Source organism: Sus scrofa, chromosome 15 (genome assembly GCF_054392235.1).
Source record: "Sus scrofa isolate SSC_HxYL_T2T_F1_AM1 chromosome 15, Sscrofa_HxYL_maternal_Yorkshire_Landrace_v2.0, whole genome shotgun sequence".
NCBI lineage: Eukaryota > Metazoa > Chordata > Mammalia > Artiodactyla > Suidae > Sus > Sus scrofa.
The window spans coordinates 52440826-52462617 of NC_139397.1; the positions used below are offsets into that span (position 1 = coordinate 52440826).

Here is a 21792-nt window from a genome sequence, read left to right on the forward strand (position 1 = left end):
GTCGTGGCGCAGTGGTTAACGAATCCAACTAGGAACCATGAGGTTGCGGGTTCGGTCCCTGCCCTTGCTCAGTGGGTTAAGGATCCGGCGTTGCCATGACCTGTGGTGTAGGTTGCAGATGTTGCTCGGATCCTGAGTTGCTGTGGCTCTGGCGTAGGCCGGTGGCTACAGCTCCGATTCGACCCCTAGCCTGGGAATCTCCATATGCCGCGGGAGCAGCCCAAGAAATGGCAAAAAAAAAAAAAAAAAAAAAAAAAAAAAAGCCAGCTGCTCCTTCTAAAATGTGTGGATGTGCTGGACATGAGGCAGAGTTGGGTCAAAAGGCTTAAAGAAGTTCCATCCACTTTCTCCCTATGGTTGGCCCTGAGATAATTTTGTCAAATTTCCAAGGTTTAATGGAGCACAGTTTCAAATTCTGGATATATATGATATTGTGGGGACCAGTTTTAATATTTTATGAAACAAATTTACTAAGATAAATACCTAATACATTCAATGTCATTAAACAACTGCACAAAATAACTGAAGGGCAGCAGTTAATTATAAAACATTAAGTTAAAACTTAAGTAAAATTATTTCATGACTCATTTTCAAATATAGCAAACCCTAATGTGATAAATCATCTTTATATTCCTCCACTGTATGAAGGGATACAGCCTCTGCCTTCCATTAGATCTGTCTGAAATGTTTATTCCATGCCTTGGAATGAACAGTGAGAGGTACAATACAAAGAAGGCATAATACCCACTACAAGGTGAGAGTTCCCAGTATACAGTTTAAAGATCTTGGTCTTCTAAGATCTTTATCTAGATGGTAAAGGGACACCTTTGCAAAAGAGGGGAACGTTCTTTGTAGTCTGTTCTTACATATTCAACTACTTTTCAGAATAAATGAGTAAATGTCTGTACCCATCATAATCCACATTTTGGGGAACGGTTCTTTTCTATTCTGATGCCCTCTGCTTATAACTTGATTGAATATGTGCATTTCAGGATTCTTCTTAAGGACTTATCATCTGGAGGGCAAAAGAATGGCTAGATTCTGTGTGAAGAGCACACAGAAAGCCTTTAGAGCTGATGTAAAGGGTTATATGACACCTGAAAAGTACCTCTTCTTCCATGTCACAGAGATAAGCTACACTTGAATAAATCCTGATAACTATCTTGTAAACAGTGCTGAGGTTCAAAGAGCAGCTTTAATCAGAGTCATGCTTTACACTTACCATACATATACTCCATATGAGATCTGGGGACATACTGGACTAAACCTACTGCGCATTTATCTGAAATTCAAACTTAACTGGGTGCCTGGCAACCTTCTGTGGGAGACTAGTCACATCTTTTCCAACTTTAATTTTTCAGATCTGCAGAATTAAAGGAAGCCATCATGGAGGGTGAGTGCTATGGAGTCAGGGCCATGGCTTTCCAAGCAACTACTTTCCAGAGACCTCCTGCAGCAGGTCGTAAGGCTTCCTTTTCCTTACATGGGACATGATTCCAAGGTTGAAACCTCCCCAAGGGGAAAGCTGTCCACATTTCCTTCACTGCCTTCCTGCCAAAAACCTCATGCACAGAGCAGATCATTTGGGTCAGACAAGAAGGCTGGGGACTTCTTCTGCTAGGGCGTGTGTGGGCCACACATTTGGAACACACAGCTAATTGGTGATGGACTAGTTACATCAGTACCTTACAATCTAACTAGAGTATAACATTAGAGACACTAGCTGGCAGATACAATCTTCAGAAATGTTTCTCACTTTCCCAAAACATGAGGGAACCCCCATTAGAGAAAAACATTTACAACATTCTACAAGATTTTAATAGCTGCACTGTGGAAAAAAAAATCCATTTGAACAGGTGAAATTTGCATATTTTTATATATTCTGTAGCCCCCATGTGTTTTAGAAATGATGGGCTAGAATTCCAGACAGATTACATGAGATTGGATTCAACTTTCCACATTTGTAGCTCAGTATTTGTTTTAAAGGAGAGACAGCTAACTTCTAACTAAGAACAGATTCTGGGAGCTAAATGGGGTTGAGTCTTGGCTCAATCTACCAGCTGCATAATCTTGGGCAGGTAACTGAACTTCCTGGTGCCTCAGTTTTGACATTTATAAAGAAGTAATAACAGTGTCCACAGCATATAGGATTATTGTGACAATTAAACAAGTTAACTTATATAAACCATTTAGAATAGGATCTATACACTGTAAGCCCCTATATACATAGGAAACTATTACTATTACATGAGGTTTTAGCCCTTAATAAAAATAGCCAAAGAGAACTATCGGTTTATTTAACATTTTTTGATTTTGTTAGTATGAAATGATAAGTTTTTTTGGTCCTATTTCAGAAGACAATGAAATGCATATTTCTTAGGGCAATCTTCATACCAGACCTCACAAATTATATAGTTCATCATGGGAGAATTAAAATAGGATACAAATACCACATTGAGTCAGGGAAAAATGCAAAGTAATCAGGACAGAGAAATCATATCTGTAACTTGCCAACAACAGGAAACACAGCCTGACAGCCTGTTCACATCTACACATTTGTGTGTTGACATCATGGGATCAACTTCCAATCATTTAAATTCTTCCTTATTTCAGTTTGAAAAGATTGGCTTAACTGTGTATACTCTGATACATCTGTCTTTCTGGTAGAAGAAGTGATGATGGTTTCAAAGTGACAACAATATTTTAGAGGCTGTTATTTAGGTGAAACAGCACGAGATGCTGTTTTACAGCTGGAGGTCCACCTACCAAACTGTCGAAGGTCCAGGCAAAGATTCGCTCCCTCCACCAAGGTAGTATTTCGGCAGATGGTCCACAGGTTGAAGTACATGTAAACAGGCAGTGAGGTGAAAGCGGTGACTCCCAGCCAGGCCAGCATGAAAAGGTAGGTCAGCATAATAAACTGCAACAGAGAGAAAGTCCAGACAGAAAACACATAATCTCCTGGGAAGGAGCTCAATACAGAAGGTTTTAATTATTCCAACCTCAGTAGGCACTGTGCAGCCTGGGAAGCTGAAAGATGGACCACGTGAATAAATCTGCTGGAAAATCACATCACAGAGGTTCTGATGATGTACAAGGGAAGAGATCACCCATCTGCATTTTTTTTTTTTTTTAGTCTTTTTAGGGCTGCACCTGCAGCACATGGAAGTTCCCAGGCTAGGGGTCAAATTGGAGTTACAGCTGCTGGCCTTCACCACAGCCACAGCAATGTGGGACCTGAGCTGCATCTGCGATCTACACTACAGCTCGAGGCAAGGCCAGATCCTTAAACTACTGAGCAAGGCCAGGGATCAAACCTGCATCCTCATGGATTCTAGTCGGGGTTGTTACCACTGAGCCACAACGGGAACTCCAACCCGTCTCCATCTTAACGCCTGTTTCATTCATGTATCTACCTTAAAAATCTCACCACGCAGTTTTAAACTTGATAAAACATTACCTCATAAATTTAAAGGGGATTCTGCAAAGTGAGTTAAAACTTTGCCAATACATTTATATTACAACTAAATGGGCACAATTGCTCTCTCATCATAAATATTTAAGCTGCTTAATCATGTTTACATTTAACATTCTAAATATGATGGTTTGCCAGTCATTTTAATATATAATGACAGTAGTATGTATTTCTACTCCTTTGTAATGATTTCTGTAAACTTTAAGTCTTCTTTCAGGCATGTTAATTTACTTTTGAGTGACCGATTGATTGACCAAGCACTGACATGTCATGTCCTTCACTTACTGTGTCCCCAACCTAAATGTCACTTTTCTTTAGCAACAAAGGGGGCCTTATGGCACACCGATTAAAGGCACAGAATTCTGTGCTGGATTGAGTCTAGGATGCTCTTTATGCCTTTATGCTTGTCTCTGTAAGAGAAAATTGTAATCTACACAATCACTGCATGATCATAGAGAGGCTGGAATGAGATGAAAAGCATTCAGCCTTGAACCTGGCACATAAAAACACAGGGAAAAATAACAGCTCTTTTTTTATTCTAGATGGTATTATTGTGGTTACGACAGCTACCACTTACATGGATGTTTTTCCTGAATGATAGGACTATACAGGATAAGGGTATTAGGTTTCATTTCACATTTGGAGAAAATAAAAAGAATGAGCAGTTCCTGAGCCTGGGAAAGTTGTTCAGAGAGGCTACCTCTCCCCCTCAAGGAGAAAAGCTCTAGAAAGTTTGGAAACCACCCTTGAAGTGAAGAAATTTTGTTAATGGAACTCCTTGGAAGAAAAAGACCTGTTTATTAACCTTTTCCCCATTTGGATGTGTAGATATCAAGGCTAACTCGCAGACCCGAGAACATGAACATGATTGGGCAACTCCAGGCCCAGCTGGAGGCCGGCAGGATGAGGAATCCACGCGGGAGTGATCAGCATGATTCTGGCTACATCTTATCTTGTTGTTCTTTCCATCCCAGGGGATTTTTCAATATCTTTCTTCGAAGGTGTTGCTCACGGTAGACTAACAATCCAATGGATTTAGACCCAAAGTGGCGAGGGACCTTTAGAACCATGTTGGGGTTGCTACTTGACAAGTCAATGAAAGGGGCAAAACCACATTTCTGACTCCTATTTGCTATAATCCTATAGAACAGTAATTAAGCTGAGTAATATAGAGTAAATCTTGTCAATATTTGCTATAATCCTATAGAACAGTAATTAAGCTGAGTAATATAGAGTAAATCTTGTCTGAGAGAAGATATTTTCATGACTACTAGTGCCTAAGTTTTGTTTAAAGATTACAAGACTCGACTTTTGGATTTGGACTGCAAACAAGTTACATTTCAGAGAGAAGCAGTTCATAGTCACTAAAATATACAAATTAAACATGCTAAAACTCTCTCTTCCTATTTCATGTTTTCATTTAAAATTGGATTGTTATTAAAATTGAAGAATTATTTAAATTGATCAAGTGTGACTAGGTAAAAATTCTCTACTGGTGTGGCCATAGAAAGAAAAGGAAAAAATTCTCTACGTGTAATAAAACACCTTATAATTATCCTAAGTGTATTTCTAGCTTTCCATTCCTAGTAATGTGATAGATATGTATTTTGTTGTCTGAGCATTAAATGAATAAATAAGCTATCCTTTATTTTTAAGTTGGGATATAATTGATAGATGACATTATATTAGTTTCAGGTAAGATTTAATATTTGTATATATTGCAAAATGGTCACCACAATATTTGTATATATTTGTATATATTAGTTATATATACAATATTTGTATATATTTGTATATATCAGTTTCATAAGATTTAATATTTGTATATATTGCAAAATGGTCACCACAATAAGCCTAGTTAACATCTGTCGCCATACATAGTTGAAAAAATATTTTTTCTTTTATTTTTCTTTTATCTATTGTTTGTTTTTTGGCTACACCCTCGGCACATGAAAGTTCCCAGGTCAGGGATTGAAGCTGAGCTGCTACACCATAGCAACAATGCCAGATCCCTAACCTGCTGTGCTACAGTGGGAACACCAATGTTTTTTTTTTCTGATGATGAGAATTTTTAAGATCTACTTTCTCAGCAACTTTCAAATATACAATGCAGTATTTATTAATTATACCACCACCCTGTACATGACATCCAGGATGTATTTATTTTACAACTAGAAGTTTGTAGCTTTTGACCCTCTCCATCCATTCCATTCCCTACCCCTACCACCTGCCTGTGGCTACCACCAATCTCTTCTCTGTATCCTAAGATACTCTTATTCTTATTAGAACCATCTCTGAGAATTTGAAAAATTCTTCTGCTTTTAAAGTCTTTTTTCTTGTCTTTCTTAACATCTATTCAGATGAAACACTTTCTGAAACTTAACTCTGCAGTATCTGTTTGTGAAAACAAACAAGCCCAAACTGGAAGAAATACAATAACCCTGAACTTGAAGTCAGAGGACTGGGTCACAAGTGAGTGAACTGGGCATCTCACTGAAGGCTCAGAGTCACTTCCTCGTACATGAGCTGGAAGTTAGCAGACTCCCCCCTCCCCCAACAGGGCTCATATATGAAATCAATGAACAGTAAACAAGGTCCAGAACAAAACTTTTAAAATAAACCTGGAGTTCCCGTCGTGGCTCAGTGATTAACGAATCCGACTAGGAACCATGAGGTTGCAGGTTCGATCCCTGGGTTAAGGATCTGGCATCATGAGCTGTGGTGTAGGTCTCAGATGCGGCTCGGATCCCACATTGCTATGGCTCTGGCGTAGGCCTGCAGCTACAGCCCGGATTAGACCCCTAGCCTGGGAACCTCCTTATGCCGCAGATGCGGCCCTAAAAAGACAAAAATAAATAAATAGATAAAAAACCCTAAGAGAGGAAGTTGTTTGATTCAGGAAAAAGGTAATTATTTTCCATTTCTAAAGGTTAGGTATGGACAGAAGTGACCAGTTTATGTTGCATTTTGTGTTTATTGCCTTGAACAACAATGGACTTTAATTTCTAGTGGCCATGGCCCTAATTTGTAGGAAGAAGGGAGGATGGGTCTTGTGGAAGTAGAATTTCTTAGGTTTCATTTAGATTAGTTAACTTTTTGATCTCATATGGTAGAAACTGCTTTTAAATGATAGGGATTGGGTGCCAGTTTCATAATTAATACCCAACAATCTCATTATCACATCATTAGAGTACCCTTTCATCAGAACATGCAAATGACTTTCACGATGAACAACTTCTTGTTATAATATCTCTTGTTTTGTTTAGGTTTTTTGCTCAAAATACATTTGTTGAGGGTGAATACGTGTTTTAACTCAACAAAATTGCTGTGAATGATTTCTTAGTGGCTTAAAAGAAAAAAAAACATGTAATTATTATTTTGATCTCAACCCAGATATGCTATTCATTGTTAGAAACTGAGTAGGGAGGCTGAAATCTAGAACTCCAGGGAACAAGGTTTTTACCATCTCTGGAAGAGGCAAAAATGGATGATTGCTCCTTGATGTAGCTTTGAGATTACCGTTTGTGATTAACTGGGGAATAACTTGTAAAAAGTAATTGGTTTTTCTTTTCTTTTTTTTTTTTTTTTTGTCTTTTGTCTTTTTAGGGCCGCACCCAAGGCATATGGAAGTTCCTAGGCTAGGGGTCAAGTCAGAGCTACAGCCGCTGGCCTACACCACAGCCACAGCAATGCAGGGTCCTTAAGCAAGGCCAGAGGTTGAACCTGCATGCTCATGGATCCTAGTTGGGTAAGTTAACTGCTGAGCCAGGGATTCTAGTAATTGGTTTTTCATCTGAACGCCCCTGAACTTTGACTTGATGTCCAACAAAATCACACTTTGTTGAGCTATAGACTTCCTGGGGCCACATTAGCAGATGTGCACCAGTCTAGGTAAAAATATCTTAGAAGTTAGCAGCAGTAATGAAAAAGAGACAGTTGATTCTGACTCCAAAGAGTCTCTGAGTCTACAGATTACCTAAACACTGAAAAAACAGCCACATATTGAATGGAATGTTATGATATAATGAACAAAGTTAGGCATAAGGCAGACCCAAACTTTACTGAAATGAGCAAAACAGATGTACTGATAGATACAAAATTTCTCTGTAACCAAATATATACTGTTGGGTTCCATTTAGGTCACTGACTCTAAGGTTCCTTTCTTATTCATTGTTTTAAGGCACACGATATAAAAACACTTAGCTAAATCTTAACTGAGAGCCCCCTCATTTCACAATAATATGTTTTAAATGTTATTTCCTTATTTGAAATGAATTGAAGAGTATCTATCTGTTGAATCATGTCCCTGCTTGAACAGCAAAAGGAACCAGCTTTAGGTTTCATCAAAGGCTGAAATGGCTTAGAGATTCTGTCCTTGAGAAGTCCCAGGGGGTGGACATGAGCTGAAGGGGACACAGCCTCTGATAGTGGTTTGCCCCCAGTCACACCTAAGAATCATCCGGCAAATCTGAGAAAGAGATGCTCAGGCCTTGCCCTTGCCCATTCCATCCATATTTACAATATCTCTGTGGGCGATTCTAGGGCATCCAGTGTGAAAAACTACTTCTCTACTGGAATCAATAAAGCTCTCACGAGTACATCTGGTGTGAAAACTTCTTTGATATTTATCCTTAGGCTCTTCAGGGTACCACACCTGACATGGAAAAAAAAAAAAAAGTAAAATTGGGATTATCTGCCAGAAATCCTTGCCAGTGTCAACACCACAGCCAAATGCACAGATGAGTGAGGCCCTGGACATGAGCCAAATTTCTAGATCAAGATTTCCCAAATTCGGCACTATTGAAATTTGGGGTGAGAACATTCTTTGTTATGGGTACTGCCTTGTGCACCACAATATCACTGGTCTCTACCCAACAGATACTGGATGAGTGCTCCAAATTTCTCACCCCTGGGGGTGGGGTGTGGGGAAACAACCCTTGGTTTAGAACCATAGCTCTTAAGACGAGAAAATACCAAGTCAAAGAAAGGCAAATGCACACCTGAATATACCATCACTAAGAATGTGAAATGAAAGAGCATTAACGATACTGAACTCAGCAGGCTCTGAGAAGTATACAGTTTACTGCAGAAAAAATTACTTATGTTATTATGCAAATTACTTGAAAACATGCAATCATCATCATTGTCAACATTATGGCCCCAAACTACCTTAGCACAAGTAGTGATCAGAAACTTTCTTTAAAAAACTGTTTGCTATGTTTATAGCTGTTTTATCCATAATTGCTGAGACTCAGAAGCAACTAAGATATCCTTCAGTGGGGGAATGGAGAGATAACTGTCCTATATCCAGACAATGGGATATTATTCAGCACTAAAATAAGCAAGCAATTAAACCATGGAAAAACCTGGAGGAACCTTAAATGCATATTCCTAAGAGAAAGAATCCAGTCTGAAAAGACTGTAGTATATGACTCTAACTACATGAAATTCTGGAAAGGCAAAACTATGGAGACAGTAAAAGGATCAGTGGTTTCCAGGGGTTGCAGGAGAAGGAAGGATGAATAGGTGGAACATAGAGGATTTTTAGGGCAGTAAAACTATTCTATATGATGTTATAATGGCATATACACATCATTATACATGTGCCCAAACCAATAGAATGTGCAACACCAAGAGGGAAAGTGACGGTTAACCACATACTTTGCGTGATTATCATGTTTCAAAGTAGGTTCATTAATTGTAGCAAATGTACTATCTGGTGCAGAATTGTGACAGTGAGGGAAGCTGTATATATGTTGGGGCCAAGGATAGAAGAGATTTCTATACTTTCTGCTCAGTTTTCCTGTGAACCTAAAATTGCTCTAAAAATAAAATCTATTTAAAAATATACTCACGGAGTTCCTGTCATGGCGCAGTGGTTAACGAATCCGACTGGGAACCATGAGGTTGCGGGTTCGGTCCCTGCCCTTGCTCAGTGGGTTAAGGATCCGGCCTTGCCGTGAGCTGTGGTGTAGGTTGCAGACACGGCTCGGATCCTGCGTTGCTGTGGCTCTGGCATAGGCTGGCAGCTACAGCTCCGATTGGACCCCTAGCCTGGGAACCTCCATATGCCACAGGAGTGGCCCAAGAAATGGCAAAAAGACAAAAAAAAAAAACATATATATATATATATATATACTCGTTATGCTTTCTTCTTTATTACCTTGTATCAGTCTCATTCACTCAACAAATCAAATGAAGATAATTCAGAATATAACACAGGATCCATCACAAGTTTGCAGCTGCCTTACCTAACACCTGGATGCTGAAGTGCTCCAAGTATTTCATTCTAATTTGCACCCTGGATGCAAATAGAACTTCTTTCTATCCTCCAAGTTCCAGGTCAAGAGTCTCTTGCTCATTAATTCATTAATAATCTAAATTTCCTATGTGTCAGCAATGTGTACTGTACAAGGCCTTGGGTATATACCAGTCAATAGCCCTATCACAGATGTTAATCACGCTCTACAAACACTGTAAGTTACCCATGTTCATTGATATACTCAGCATGTCTGTGTTTACATAGATCTTACTTTTTCAGGTTAAAGCAGAATTTAAAAAAAAATCAAGTTATATTAAAGATAAAAGTATCGCTGGCATCTTTTCCAGCAACTATTACTGTAGAGGAAACTTCCTCTTAGTGAATGCTATTTTACTATAAATTACATTGTAAATTTCTGAGAAGTGTCCTTTGACCAAGGATCCCAATATAATAATACTAGGCCTAGTCAATCCTCAGTGAACTTTTAATTTTTATATCCTTATTATACTTAGTTTCTCCATAAAGTAATTTAAAAACATAAATTATAGTAGTTAATTTCAAAATGAGAAAAAGAGACAAAGAAGTTGAGTCTCAAAAATGTGGTGAAGCTTGTTATGTTTTGTAAAATGTTACTGATTTAAAGACAAAGTCAGAAAATACATAGCTCTTGTTCTTTTTTTTCCTGAGAGAAAATATGAAAATAAGTATCTTTTGAGTTGAGATTATTCCCAGTATAGCGGGCATAAAGCTCATCATTGGAAAAAAGAGGGATCTATTAACCAACCAATATTTTTAAGGACTGTTTGTAATCCATGGTTGTTATCTAGCAGTCTATTTAAATTATAACTATTAAACATATGGAATATTTTGCACATTAAAGTTAGCTGAACAAATTAAAAAAAATTGTATTTCTATTCACAGCATCACCTGAACACATAAACTCCAGGTGACTCCCAGTAGCATCAGTTACTGCAAGGGAATGTATTTAAGATGTTACAATGGGATTCATAAAATCTATGAATTTGAGGACATTATCTATCCTTAGGATGAATTTCTTTATTATACCATTTGATCAAAAAATCTATACCTGCAAATGATTTCACTTAAACTAGAGTATTTTGATAAGTATAAATTGAAAATTCTATAGTTATGGAGATATTTCCTTAGAAATTTTCAGTAGACATCAAATTTTAAGGTTTAATTTAATATCAAATCAGAAACTGAGAGTTTTGAGTATTCTGTAGTAAGAATAAACAGAGGTCTATAGAGTATTATCCTGTTATGCACAGTTTACTTACAATAAAAAGTATTTTAACATGCTTTTTTTTTTTTTTTTTGGCTGAGACTTTAGCATGCAGAAGTTCCTGGGGCAGGGGTCAAACCCATGCCACAGCAGGGACCGAAGCCACAGCAGTGACAATGCCAAATCCTTAACTTCTAGGCTACCAGGAAACTATTAATGTGATTACTTCTAATAGAACTATTTTGTTTAGGAAAACATGGATAAGAGAATGTGTTTCTTCATGTCTTCAGCTTTCTTTTCCAATATTAGTACTTTAGATATATGTGATATGATGTGATGGGAAAGGTACTTTATCTCTGTAGTCTTCCCCCCAAAGTTCCAAACCCCACTCTAATAATGAAAAAAATATCAGACAAATTTCAATTGAAGTACATTCTACAAAATGCCTAACTCCTCCTCCTTAAAACTTTCAAGGTCATCATAAAATAAGAAAAGTCTTAGAAAATGTCACAGATTAGAGTAGCCTAAGGAAAAATGACAAAATTGTAACACAGTATAGGTAGCCCCTGAGTGAGATACTGGAACAGAAAAAGAACACTTGATTTGGCAAAAACTAAGGAAATCTGAATAAAGGATTGGCTTTACTTAGTAATATGTTTCTGTATTGGTTCATTAATTGTGACAAATGTACCATGCTAATATAAGATGTTAATAATAGGGAAAACAGTTTATATATATGGAAACTCTCTGTAATATCTTAACCTTTCTGTAAATATAAAATACTGTAAAATTAAAAGTTTATTTTTGAAAAAAATACATTAGGATTTTAAAAATATAAGGAGTTATAAATGTTATGAAATTATACACTAAGATGATATAATGTATAGAGAAGTCTTGTGGGAATTAAAATGCCACTGAAAATACAAATTAAAAAAAGAAAGTTTTAGCCGAAGACTATATTTCATGACTTAAATAATCAAAAGAACAAAAATGAACACAAAACAAAATAAAAACTTAGCTCAATATTTTGAGAAGTTATTTTTACTTTGGCTTGAGTTCCAATTATGGCTTATGGTGATCTGAGAAGAATCGGCAGGATTTAAACTTTTTTTCTATTTTTTAAAAACCTCCAGCAGCTTTTAGTCTCTTGAATTAAAAAAAATCTAATACTAGATATATACCCAAGAGTGGGATTGCTGGGTCATATGGTAGTTCTATGAATAGTTTTCTAAGGTACCTCCATTCTGTTTTCCATAGTAGTTGTACCAATTTACATTCCCACCAACAGTGCAAGAGGGTTCCCTTTTCTCCACACTCTCTCCAGCATTTGTTATTTGTGGACTTATTAATGATGGCCATTCCGACAGGTGTGAGGTGGTACCTCCTAGTAGTTTTGACTTGCAATTCTCTAATAATCAGGGATGTTGAGCATTTTTTCATGTGCTTGTTAGCCATCTGTATATCTTCTTTGGAGAAATGTCTACTTAGGTCTTTTCTCCATTTTTCAATTGGGTTGTTTGCTTTTTTGCTGTTGAGCTGTATAGGTTGTTTCTATATTTTAGAGATTAATCCCTTATCAGTTGCATCATTTGAAACTATGTTCTCCCATTCTGTAAGTTGTCTTTTTTTTTTTTAAATGGCTTTCTTTGCTGTGCAAAAGCTTGTCAGTTTGATTAGGTCCCATTGGTTTATTTTTGCTTTTATTTCTGTTGCTTTGGGAGACTGACCTGAGAAGACATTTGTAAGGTTGATATCAGAGAATGTTTTCCTATGTTCTCTTCTAGGAGTTTGATGGTGTCTTGTCTTACATTTAAGTCTTTCAGCCATTTTGAGTTTATTTTTGTGCATGGTGTGAAGGTGTGTTCCAGTTTCATTGATTCACATGCAGCTGTCCAGTTTTCCCAGCACCACTTGCTGAAGACTCTTTTTCCCATTTTATATTCTTGCCTCCTTTGTCAAAGATTAATTGAAAATAGCCAAGACATGGAAAAAACATAAATGTCCACGAAAGGTGAATGGATTAAGAAGATGGGGTATATATACACAATGGAATACTACTCAGCCATAAAAAAGAATGACATAATGCCATTTGCAGCAACATGATGGAACTAGAGACTCTCATACTAAGTGAAGTAAGTCAGAAATAGCAAGACAAATACCATATGATATCACTTATATCTGGAATCTAATATATGGCACAAATGAACCTTTCCACAGAAATGAAAATCATGGATGTGGAGAACAGACTTGTGGTTGCCAAAGGGGGAGGGGAGGGAGTGGGATGGACTGGAGATTTGGGGTAAAGTAACCTATCGCCTTTGGAATGGATAAGCAATGGGATCCTGCTGTAGAGCACTGGGAACTATGTCTGGTCACTTGTGATGGAGCATGATAATGTGAGAAAAAAGAATATATACATGTATGTGTGACCGGGTCACCTTGCTGTGCAGTAGAAAATCGACAGAACACTGTAAACCAGGTATAATGGAAAAAATAAAAATCATTATTAAAAAAAATCTAACACCAGAAGATTACTTTTTGAGACAGATTTCCCCATTTTTTGTAAATGTCATCTGACACGGCTAACTGAAATTTTTTGTCAAATTTTATGCTCAAAATTTGAAAAGAATGAGACCCATGTTTTCTTTTTTGCTGTAATTTATATAGCAGCACAGTAAATATCTGAATGGTCACACTGAGATTGGTCCACTGTTCTAGCATTTAAAGTTCAGTTCTGAAACCACAAGTGCGTTTGTGAGATCTACTTCAGGTACTTGGCAAATAAATTCCTGGTTCCTTCTTCCACAATGCAATGCTTTTTGAAACATTATTTCTAATTATTACCACTGTGCTTGAAGCAGTTTATCTTCCCCCTTCTCTCTCCTTTTTTCCTCAGTACTGAGAAAGTGTTAAAGAGCAATGTTAGATTCTGAAAAAAAGATGAGTCCTTCTTCAGGTTAGAGGTGGAATTTCCCCTAGACTAAGCCTTATTCTAGGAACTCGGCAGTCTTGGATCAAAAGTGTTATTATTTTTTCATTTACTTTCAAAGAAGCTGAATTTTAGAGACACTCTCGAGTGCTGGGTTCCTTGAGGACAACTTGACTTAGGAAGTTACCTTAGAACTCTTTGTAGGCAGTCATCAAAATAGAAAAGTACCTTTGACTCCTGAGATTTTTCATGTCCCACAGAGCACCCTTGTCTTGTAAAAAGAGATAATTCATGATTGTGAATAAAAGCAAAGTTTAAAAGGAGGACATCTCAGCAATGAAGGAACTTTCCAATTATCAATGAATGATCTCACCAAAATGTAACAAAGTGGCTGGTGGATTACTAAAAACTCTCACAACCAGAATATTATCCTATGAAATTAGCCCACATAAAATGAAATGGCAAGGCAAATTTTGATCATGAGGTTATGACAGGGGCTCTGTGTTGGATGCTCAAATCCAAATCTAACTCTACCGCCCACCATGTATGTGTGGGCATGTGTCTTGATGGCAGATTCCTCATCTGAGAAATGAAGGTAATTAATACTGGAATCTATTCCACATAGTTTGGAAGATTAAATGCCTTAGTAGTTCATAAAGTCTGATGCATAGCTACTGGAATATATATATGCACCTAGCAAACATTTTCTGTTATTAATTTTGGACTTATTATTAAAACTTAACTTTAAGCTGTGATAATGAGCCATGAGTGACCACATACTGAATAGATGTGAATGTAATTCTATAGAGTACTTCTTATGGATACTAGTCTAATATGCTGTAGTTAAAACCTGTAAACATCTGAAGCTAATGGGAAAGATTGAAAAATAAATACAGTTGAACTTCCATTTTGACATCCTTGGATTTAAGCAACTATGAATGGAAAATTTTTTTAAACTCCAGAAAGTTACAAAGCAGCAAAACTTGAATTTGCTGCCCATCAGCAACAATGTCATAGCATTTACAACTATTTACCTAGAGTTTACATTGTGTGAAGTATTATAGTAATCTAGAGATGATTTAAATTATACAGGAGGATGAGTTATAAGCAAATACAACACCACTTTATGTAAAGGACTTGAACATTTGTGGATTTTGGTATTTACATGGGTCCTGGGACCAAGTCCCTCTGACACTGAGAGAGGACAGTAAATAGAATGTGTTTCCTCATCTATAAAATGGGGGTAACAAAAGTAACTAAACGTTTAAGTAAATTGCTTATTTTTGTTGCTTTAAACATTGCGTGTGGCATATTGCTACAGTTAAAAGGCACACTGTTACAGATTTGTGCTTCTCTAAAATTCATGTGATGAATTCCTAACCTCCCCCCACCACCCCCACCCCTGCCCATATCTCAGAGAATGTAACCTTATTTGGAGACAGGGCTTTTACAGAAGTACGGAAATTAAAAACGAGAGCCCTAATCCTATGTGGGGTTTAGGAAAATTTGAGGACAGGCAGGTACACAGGGAGAATGCCAGTTGAAGATGAGGGCAATGATGGGGGTGATATTTGTATGAGTTTGGATCCCCAGAGATTACCAGCAACCCACCAGGGGTGAGAGGAACAGATCTCCCTCACAGTCTTCGGACAGCTTGATCTTGGACTTCAAGCCTCCAGAAAAGTGAGACAGTAAGTTCCTTTTGTTTAAGCCACTCAGTTTGTGGCCCTTTGTTCTGGCAGCCCCAGCAAATGAATACATAGACTTTTAAAAGTTTCATTGTTTTGTACACTACTTAGAGCAGGTAGATTTATGGAAAACAAATGGATCAATTTTCCACAGAGAGTAGCATATTTAGGCACTCGTGTTACTTCAAACCAGTTGGGCTTAAAAATTTAAAGTGTCAGAACAACTATAGATAAATTTTGAGATCCATACTGCTGCCATAATGGTTATGGGAAATTTTAGAATTAAGAACTTAATGGGTGTAAGGACGATCCCAAATTTCAAAATATGAGCCACTGCACACCTCCTGAGTTAAAACTGAATATATATATGTGAACTGAAGTTTGGCACATGCCATCAACCTCTACAAGGAGTAAAACATGAGCCACTGCATCTACAAATCTGTAGCACCACCCGAGTGGAGCTCAGCGTGGAACCAAGACTGAGGCACTCTGTGCTCTAGGAAAACTGGAAGAACAGGCCTTCATTCAGAGAGTCAGATATTTTTAGGAGATTTTATGTGCCCAATTCTTGCATCTCTTCATATCTAGAAAAACACTAAAATTCTTCAAGGTGATGTCTGATCCTTGTGACTGGTAGTAACCTTCAGGAGATCAGCAACAAACTTTTATAAAATGTGTGTGTGCTGCGTGCAACTCCCGTCACCTTTATCATATCCTGATATTCCCCCCTTTTCCTCCTTGGGTGGTGTTTCAGCCTGGTCTGTAGTTAAGGATAAAGAATGTCACAGTCATCTGTAAACGCAGTCACCTCCAAGACTGAGAGCTTGTGAGTCCTGCAGGCTGTGAAAACTCAGGATACTGGGTGGAGGTGCATTATCAAAGGAATGATTTCAGTGAGCCCAGGCCTCTTTTGTTTCCTCTACCTGTCCTTTTGAAAAACTCCTATATATCTTTGCTCCTCCCTCACCACCTCTGAGTGGTTTCTCAGGGCTACCTGAGATGCTGTCTCTTGGGCTTAAGTCCAAATTTCACCCCAAATAAAACTTAACTCTCAATTTTCAGGTGGTGTATTTTTTTAGTCTCTCTCTCTCTCTCTCTGTGTGTATATATATATATATATATATAGGTTTAAAAAGCCAATAGGGGAGAGATTTGAAGGAAATTAATATTTCCATATTCATTAAATTTAAGTTCATGTTTAATGTATTAAATAACACGTTTGACTTGTACTCAACTTGGTACCATTGACTAATTTAAATAAATCTCGTGAAAAAATATTTTCACATGATCTTAATAAACTAATTAATAATGGTTCTCAAGCCTCAAAAGTTAATACTGTGCTGGTGTTTTATGCACCTCACATTTTGGATTTCAAATGATAACATTAAAATTTTGAAATAAACTTGAAGTGGTCTTGATACTGCATGAGAGGAAATGCACTGTGCAAATCAAGTTATACTTTCCAGAGCATTCACGAAGAAAAGAGAATATTGGTTAGCATCTTCTATTCAGTGATATAATGCTGCTTCAGAATGAACTGCATTTGTACATTGTGCCCAAGTGCATCTCGTGAGTAGAACTGGTTACCAGTAACAACTTTACTTTTTATATAGCATGAAAAACCGGGATAGAATAATGATTTTCTTTCAGCACTAATCCTGGAAGCTTTTCATATTAATATTATGACATGGTTATTTCAAAAATTTTATTCCATCTGTTAGTATTGGTCAGTATTCCAAACAGAAATTCATTAATATGGACTTTTTCAAAGCCATAAAAGACTAATTAAACAGGCTAACAGGTAAGCTTATAGAACTTAAACTAGATTGTAAGATACCACTTACCTACAAATTGAAGGGAAAAAAAAGCAGAATGGAAATAGGGAACCAAGGAAGATAGTGGTAGGCAAGGGTGACTGATGAAACATTATTTTCTCCCCACTGATCCCATGCAGCCCTAAGGCCCACAGGATAAAGGAGCTATGTGTGTGGTGGGGAGAGAGGGCTGCAGCTTTCCCACTCAGAAGTGGGTCTGGTCCCCTCAATGGAGGCCATGTGGGGAACAGCCCTGGCCTGACCAGCTCTGCAGCATGTGACTCTGCTTTGGTTCTGCTTATCCCTGGGTTCAGAGGGAGTGCTAAAGGAGTGGGTGGGGCGTCTTAGGGGGCTGACTTCCTACTGCCATGCTTCTGGGCTGTCCAGTGGGACTGTTACTATTACGGAAAACAATGTGGCTCATGTTTTTGCTTTAAGAATTCTTTTTTCCATTTCTTGGGCCGTTCCCGTGGCATATGGAGGTTCCCAGGCTAGGGGTCGAATCGGAGCTGTAGCTGCCAGCCTATGCCAGAGCCACAGCAACGCAGGATCTGAGCCGCGTCTGCGACCTACACCACAGCTCACGGCAAGGCCGGATCGTTGACCCACTGAGCGAGGGCAGGGATTGAACCTGCAACCTCATGGTTCCTAGTCAGATTCATTAACCACCGCGCCATGAGAAGAACTCCTCCCCTTTGAAAATTTTTATTTGAGGTATCTTTGAAATGTTTGAATGGCAAAGGGATAATTATCAACTGCATACAAACAGGCATTTTCTTGTGTGACTTTTTACATTGGCATACAATCCTATGGAGAAATTTAACAATTATCAATGAAACAACAAAATCAACTGCATGTTTCCTGGCAAAAGGTCACTTCACTCCCCAGTGGAAAACATGCTTAGAGATCACTATCATTCTCTATCATTTCACGAATGCTTTAGAATCATGGACTCTTTGAGCTGGAATGAGCTTTAGAGATGACCTAAGGTCTTCATTATGTAAAAGAGTAAACTGTGATCTGAAAGGGTTGAGACTAAGACATCCAAGTAGTGTTATAATGACACTGACTGAATTATAAGGAAAAGCCTATCATTAATTGAAATCACCATGCTCCATTGGCAGAGTATAAATGAATCTAAAGTCAGAATGTGCCTTCTTAATAGAGAAATCCCTTGAGTATCACTGAAAATTGGTCCACTGAATATTCATATTTTACTTTTTAAATTAATCCAAGATCTTTAAACTTCCTCTGGGTCTGTAATTTGATATTACTGATCCTAAAAACTTAGGTATTACAGTAAACATTGTCCCCCCAAAGAAATGAGTCTTACGGGAATATATTCCAGAGACAACTACAAATACCCATAACACAGGCACACTATTTTATCAGATTGTTAGCATTATTGAGAGAATAACAGCACTTGATACAGGCTGGTGGAAAAAAATGGTTAACTGATTTATGGTTAATGGTTAATGGTTAATGATTAATGATTAACTGATATTTTTGAAAATCTTTATAAGACTGAAATAAATTACATCGTTCCTTATCAGAGACATCTTAATAGGAAATATGTGCTGTAATTAAATAGATGTCCTTATATAACATTGGGAAATAAGAAAGAAAAACATGTTAGTCAACAATGGAAGCTCCAATGTTCATTTTGGGAAAATTATTCTGGGATTTGGGAAAGTACTTTTAACCACATTACTCTTAGTTGTCACCAGCCTTGTGCTTTAATAGATATGCATACATTTTCCGCATTGCATTAGCTCTAGAATATGACTATGTTTCATTAAATCTCATATCAATAAGGATTTAGAAATTAAACTAGCAAAATACGGTAATTCTTATGTAAATATTAAACAGAAATTATATGATATAGTTCTCTCCAAATTCATAGCAAAATAGAAAAACATGTATTTAAGGAGAAGCATGTGTTATCTATAAATTGCAGATGGATTTTTCTCTTATTCTAAACATCATATGGGAAGCCCAGAGCCAGTGGCGGGGGGTGGGGGGGGAATCATAAGTTAATCAACAGTTTGCTGCAAGGAGCAAATGAGCTGTGTTGCCTGTGATTTGAGAATTTAAAGAATGTTCACATGGAATAATCTTAATTTAGAAATAATGTAATTACAACTTAAAATAGCCTTCATAAGAGGGAAGGTTACTGTGTTGAAAAAATACTTCAATTTTTGGCAGATGAATACCAACACCTGTGTGCTGCTGAAATGAACCCACATTAAGCCCTGAGCAGAACCCACATTAAGCCCTGAGCAGAACCCACATTAAGCCCTGAGCAGAGACAGATAACATACCCAGGCGCTCACACATCTGCCACAAGTGGTGATTTTGAAATCCCCGTAGAGGTCTTTGATGGCACCAGTCGTGAAGAAACCTTCCACCATCAGCAAGATGCCGTACACAAAGAACGCAGCTGCAATGCCGTAGATCACATACTTGAAGATGTCAATCCTAGGAGGGAAAAGACCAAGGGATTTAGCTCAGTAACTCTTTGGGGCTGATCTGAGCAACTGACTCCCACACACTCAGGGGTCCTTTGGAAGGAAAGCTATGGAATATTTATGTTCATAATGGAGGCTGGATTGTAAAGCATTCTTGCTTGGCATGACTAACGTTTGTACATTTTGTGCTGCCACTTCCAGTAGTTGTTGACAGGACTTTTCATGTTTATAGGTTTCTTCCTCTTGCCCTGTACCACCCCCTGTTTCCTGGTTCACACCAAGGCAGCCTTGGATGAACAGCAGATCATATTTCTAAAGGATGTTGCTGAAATGATTTGATAAGTAGGATAATCATCATATCATTTCTCTAATTATGACAAAATAGCAAATATAAAGGTTTATGTATATAACACTGAGTTTTTTAAACATATTACAAGAGAAAGAAAGCTTGATGGCTAATGATGCATTCATTTTTAATAAAATGACAACCTCATTTTTATTATAAATGATCAGTTGTAATTATTTTTTATTTCTCACTTACTATAAACCATCACTAATAGTTTCTGCTGCTGATAAATGTCAATAATGAAAAAACTATGGTTTTTACAGATAAGTTATAATTTTGACAATTAAGCCTTTTAGGCAGAATCACTAAATGGATATGATAAAATGGAAATTAATTGGGCCTGAGCCAAGTTATAGAATAATTACATAGAGAAAAGAAAAGATATTCTTTGTTTTCTCACAGTTGAGTGCCCATGTATTTAAGGGTTCTAGAGAGACACATGCATTGTCTATAAATTGCAGATGGATTTTTCTGTAATTCTAGATATTGTATGGGAACCTCAAAGCCCAATGAAAAGAAAATAAATTAATCAGTTTTGCTGCTTCTAGAAACAAAACTAGTTGTGCATCCATGCCATATGGAGAGGTACAGGTATTAGCTATAGTTCTGTTTTTGCCATCTTGATATGCTTTTGTAAGAAAACTGCTCTTTATTTCATACCATCACATTTGATTTTTACTCTCTCTTCTCATTAATTAGAGTGAGTGGAATAGATAGGGTGGCAAGAAATGATGGAGAGATCCTGGTGACTTTATATAAGGGGGGAAATGAGGGAAGAGGAAGCTGGCTCATGCTGATGGGAGATTCAGAAGTCGGATGCTATGTTTTTAAAATAATACATGTAATACCATAAGGGAACGTGTTGCATAAAGAAATGAGCAAGAAGAGTTTGCTAACATTCACTGTACCAACTGTTTAGTGACTGATTTCCACTGTCTGAAAAATCTAAATATTACACAATTCTATTTGTCAAGGGCAATGAGGCAGATGATGTGAAGTGCATAAGCCCATCATGCATGTGAAAGAATTTGAGGGTGTCAATGTATAGATCTAATTTGACATCATAAACACATTGAAGAGTTTGGTTTACATGGCTTTTCCACACAATTTTTAGGTTAAAATGACATCTTTTAAAATATATTTTAATTTTTATTTGGAAACAATTTTACAAGGAAAAATGCAGAAAATGAACAGTACAAAGAAAAACTGTATACCCTATACCTATTTATGATATTTTACTTCATTTACTTTATTGTTTTCTTCTCTCTCCCTGGATAATTCTATTTGAGCACAGGGAAATTCACCACAGTACTGTTGTTGATCTCAAGAAATATAGCACTGATATAATACTTGTATCAAATGTATGATTTGTATTCCAATTTTATCAGTTGCACTGATCCAGTGACAAACACAGGATCCAGTCTAGGTTAAGTATTGCATTCATTTGCCATGTTTCTCTCTGCATCCTTTAATTCAGAAAACAGTCACTGTCTATTCTTATCTTTGCGACATTAACATTGTTGAGGAACACAATTCACTCCCTCCTTATCAAATAGGCTGTTTGTCA

General features: G+C 37.3%; 1 protein-coding gene across 2 annotated transcripts in view; it reads right to left on the bottom strand.

The window, feature by feature from the left end:
• Positions 1 to 21792, bottom strand: part of GPM6A (glycoprotein M6A) — a 294595-nt gene that overhangs the window by 11291 nt on the left and 261512 nt on the right. For both annotated transcript variants that reach the window (XM_021075300.2, XM_021075299.2), the window contains exons 3-4: positions 19733 to 19889; positions 2767 to 2920 (exon numbers count right to left, since the gene is read on the bottom strand). In XM_021075300.2, coding sequence (XP_020930959.1) covers positions 2767 to 2920; positions 19733 to 19889 — 311 coding nt within the window. The remainder of the gene's footprint in view (positions 1 to 2766; positions 2921 to 19732; positions 19890 to 21792) is intronic.